General features: G+C 50.4%; 1 protein-coding gene across 1 annotated transcript in view; it reads right to left on the bottom strand.

Annotated features, from left to right (window-relative positions):
• Positions 1-761: 761 nt before the first annotated feature.
• The window catches only part of LOC111982515 (smoothelin-like protein 2), a 27759-nt gene continuing 23939 nt past the window's right edge, over positions 762-4581 (bottom strand). Inside the window, exons 8-10 of the mRNA XM_070434017.1 lie at positions 2954-3043; positions 2047-2256; positions 762-909 (exon numbers count right to left, since the gene is read on the bottom strand). Coding sequence (XP_070290118.1) covers positions 783-909; positions 2047-2256; positions 2954-3043 — 427 coding nt within the window. The 3' untranslated portion in view covers positions 762-782. The remainder of the gene's footprint in view (positions 910-2046; positions 2257-2953; positions 3044-4581) is intronic.

Below are 4581 nucleotides of genomic sequence, written 5' to 3'. Positions count from 1 at the left end.
TGTAACTTTGGTTCCTCTGTTCAGCTGATGGAAAAGGCTAATTTGGTAATACTTGATGTGTTCATATGTTGTCGCTGACCAAATACACAAGGGTTCTTTATGTGGCACAATTCGGATTGTCTAGGAGAAACACAGTGGGACAAAATAACGCTCCACAATTTGAAAGCTGACAAACTACAGTATCTTAGAAGGAACAAAAATGATAGCGGCATCCTTTTAAGGACCTTGATTTTGTGTGTAATCACTCAGGACTCACAGTCTTTGTCCTTTGTCAGTGTTATAGCGCCTACTGTTTCAGGTACCTTTGCAGCATATCTTCACTGGACTTCCCACGTCTTTTCTCCCCAGCAAAGAGTTGATTTCGCGATTTTCTCATAGAGTCCTCGTTGTGGCGCACTCATATGGCTCTTTTAAAGGGATGGTGCGGCACTTTTCTCATCTAAACAAAGCAGATGGGAGAAAGCATTCCGTGACACTCTCTCCTCTGAAGAGCGTAACGACACACAGGACTTTCAGGATAAAAACCCGATGCCACCATTACTCCACAAAGTATAATAATACATGCGCTTTTGTATTTTGTGAATAGCCCAAGACAGTCGGGTGTAAACATCTTTCAACTGAAGTGAAATAACTGTGATAACTCTTGTCTATTGAATGCAGGGGGAAGTGTAGTTCTCAGTTGTGGCTTGCAAGCTGTCCTGAGGGAGCATAGCAAGAGAGGCATGGCTAAAGTGATGGTGGGTACGCGGTGATGTCTCGAGTAGCTGCCAGGTCATCGTTCATCACTCAAACTTGCGCAGGTGGTTGTACATGGACTGGACGTAGGTAAAGACACACATGGGGTCCGGCTTGCGCCCCATCACCATCATATCGTCCACCTCGATGAGCCGGTCACAGCCCGCCTTCTCCCTGAATCAGACAGAGGGCACAGCACAAGTCAGGAGGAGTCTAGGCCTATCTATGTCATTCCTTTGTTAAGGGGGCTGATAGGTCATTAGCCTGATCCCAGATCTGTTTGAGCTGTTTTCCCAACTCATATCTATGGTCAATCGATGTTGTTGGCAAGACAGCACAAACAGACCCAGGACCAGGCAATAGATCACATGGAACAATGTGGACTAATTAAGAAATAAGGCCCGAGGGGGTGTGGTATACATCCAATATACCACGGCTAAGGGTTGATCTTAACACGACGCAACGCGGAGTGCCTGGACACAGCCCTTAGCCGTGGTATATGGGCCATATACCACAAACCCCCGAGGTGCCTTATTACTATTATAAACTGTTTAGCAACGTAATTAGAGCAGTAAAAATAAGTGTTTTGTCATACCCGTAGTACACGGTCTGATATACCAAGGCTGCCAGCCAATCAGCATTCAGGGCTCGAACCACCCAGTTTATAATTTGTGGCATAGTACAGAAGCTCATGTGTTAGAACTATCTCTGTACGGGGTCAGATGCACACACGGTTTTGATCTTTATTTTGTCTGTGTTCTGCATGTATCCATGTGTCAGGAGGACTTTGGGAGGCTGTGTTGCAGCAGCGGTGTTCTTAGTAGTGAGGTCAGGCTGGAGGAATGTGAGAGGAGCGGATGGAAGCAGAGCAGCAGGGAAAGGAAGTGGAGGTTACTCTGGGGACCCGGGGAGACGAGCAGGTATTCTCTGGCGGCTGCCTCGCTGGCGTAACGTGTGGGCTACAGACACTCTTTACCAAGATGCAACAGAAACATTGTAAGATCATCTCAGTGGTACAATGTTTTATGTATCAACACCATTTATGCAATTTCGATTTGTATGGTGGCCAGGGACACTGTGACTCTAAATATATTTACGCAGGTAACTTGAGGAGAGCGACATTGGAAGTGCACACAAATAGGCAGATACTTCTCTAGTCTACATAATGAATGTATGACAGGAGTGCATGGAGAATTTCAGCCATGGAGAATTTAAGCCATGGAGAATTTAAGCCATTTCTCAGTGTAAAATGCTGAGAAACACTATACATGATGTATGGATAACGCTTGTTACAATGTAAAAGTCACTTACTCCGCTGTTCCGAAGGCCAGCTCAAAGTTGTGTTTGCGGTCGGCAGGCGTCAGCACGTTGTAGTCAAACTCAGTGGGGAAGAAGGAATGGACCAGGGCACAGAAGGCCATGCCGTCACTCCAACTGGACGAGAAGTTCTGGATGTCTATGTTCTGGGGACGGAGAGACAGAGTTAGGAGTGTGTGGTTGCGTGTGCGTGCGCGTGTGTGTCTGGACTGTAAATGTCTCTGAGTGTGCGTGGTGTATTTGCACATGTGTTTAGCGGGGGAATACGGAGACACTGTGAAAGAGACGTAAGAATAAACCAGACATACAAAAAAGACCTATAAAAATGATTGGCTACCTATTCTAACTTTATGAAATGACCTCTCCCAGGTTTCTCTGTCGGTCCCACTGTCATAACGGGGAAAACAGAAGAGGTCTGCTGAATGGTTCTTTATCCTCAATTCCTCTCCCTGCGTTCCTTTCTCTCCAATTGGACATGCTTTCAGAACTGTGTCATTTCACTTTTTTTTTGTGTGTCCTTAGCCTAGCCTATAAAAGCCTCAGCGTGTCAGTGGGAAAATCCAGCCTGTCATGTTTGTCGAGCGCCAGGCGAGTCTCTAGTTTGAGTGTGAGGAGGAGCAGCCTGCGGGAAGTGGCCGGTGCTGCTTGCTCTGCGGGGCCGGCCTTGGCCCGTGACAGCTCTCTGTTTAACCAGAGCCACATGGACAGACTGGCACAGCTGCTGCTGCAGAGTGAAGCCAACAGCACTAGCACTGAGCCGTAACTCAAACACTCACGCATGCACAGACAAGGATATGCATGCTCACACACAGACACATATACGCATGCACGCGCGCGCACACACACACACACACACACACACCTGTCTCTTATACACATCTAGATGTGTATAAGAGACAGCTCCAGAAGAATCTGCTTGATGCTGCTGGCGCTGGACACACCAAAGCTCTGAGAACGCTTCAGCTTGGGCTTGGAGTCCATGGGCTTGGGCCTACCGGCTTCCCATTCCTTCTCGACCATGGTCTCAATCGCCTTATGACTTTTTACCGGTAGGGGGGGGGGGGGGGGGGGGGGGGGGGGGGGGGGGGGGGGGGGGGGGGGGGGGGGGGGGGGGGGGTTCCCGAGGGGATTGGGGGGGTCGGTTGACTGTTGGGGAATTGGGCGGTAAAAGAAGCATCTCCTGCGGCGCCGGCCAGATGTGTCTGTCCTCCGGGTGTTCAGTGGCTGCGTTGTGGCCCCGGCGCGGGGTGGTTCATGCGTGCTTCGTCTGCGGGGAAGACTGTGATTCTTACGGTTATCGATAGGTTTCTCTAAGGCGGCACATTTCATTCCCCTCGCTAAGCTTCCTTCCGCTAAGGAGACGGCACAAAATCATCATTGGAGAATGTGTTCAGAATTCATGGCCTCCCGTTAGACGCCGTTTCAGACAGAGGTCCGCAATTCACGTCACAGTTTGGAGGGAGTTCTGTCGTTTGATTGGTGCTTCCGTCAGTCTCTCTTCCGGGTTTCATCCCAGTCTAACGGTCAAGCAGAAAGGGCCAATCAGTCGATTGGTCGCATATTACGCAGCCTTTCGTTTCGAAACCCTGCGTCTTGGGCAGAACAGCTCCCCTGGCTGAGTACGCTCACAACTCGCTTCCTTCGTCTGCTACCGGGCTATCCCCGTTTCAGAGTAGTCTTGGCTACCGCCTCTTCTGTTTTCGTCCCAGCTCGCCGAGTCCAGCGTTCCCTCCGCTCAGGCTTTTGTCCAACGTTGTGAGCGCACCTGAGGAGGGTCAGGTCTGCACTTTGCCGTTACAGGGCGCAGACTGTGAGAGCCGCCAATAAACGTAGGATTAAGAGTCCTAGGTATTGTCGCGGTCAGAGAGTGTGGCTTTCCACTCGTAACCTTCCCCTTACGACAGCTTCTCGCAAGTTGACTCCGCGGTTCATTGGTCCGTTCGTGTCTCTCAGGTCGTCAATCCTGTCGCTTGTGCGACTGCTTCTTCCGCGACATCTTCGTCGCGTCCACCCTGTCTTCCATGTCTCTTGTGTCAAGCCTTTCTTCGCGCCCCCGTTCGTCTTCCCTCCCCCCCCGTCCTTGTCGAGGGGCTCCTATTTACAAGGTACGGAAGATCATGGACATGCGTTCTCGGGACGTGGTCACCAGTACTTAGTGGATTGGGAGGGTTACGGTCCTGAGGAGAGGAGTTGGGTTCCATCTCGGGACGTGCTGGACCGTTCGTTGATTGATGATTTCCTTCGTTGCCGCCAGGGTTCCTCCTCGAGTGCGCCAGGAGGCGCTCGGTGAGTGGGGGGGTACTGTCATGTTTTGTCATTGATTATCATGTCTTGTCCCTGTGCTTCCCCTGCTGGTCTTATTAGGTTCTTTCTCTCTCTCTCTCCTCCTCCCTCTCTCTCTCCCGCTCTCTCTCTCTCTATCGTTCCGTTCCTGCTCCAGCTGTTTCTCATTCTCCTAACGACCTCATTTACTCTTTCACACCTGTCCCCTATTTTGCCCTCTGATTAGAGTCCCTATTTCTCCTCTGT

Source organism: Salvelinus sp. IW2-2015, linkage group LG22 (assembly GCF_002910315.2).
Source record: "Salvelinus sp. IW2-2015 linkage group LG22, ASM291031v2, whole genome shotgun sequence".
NCBI lineage: Eukaryota > Metazoa > Chordata > Actinopteri > Salmoniformes > Salmonidae > Salvelinus > Salvelinus sp. IW2-2015.
Note: the sequence above shows the minus strand (reverse complement) of the source record. Positions and strands in the feature narration are given on the sequence as shown.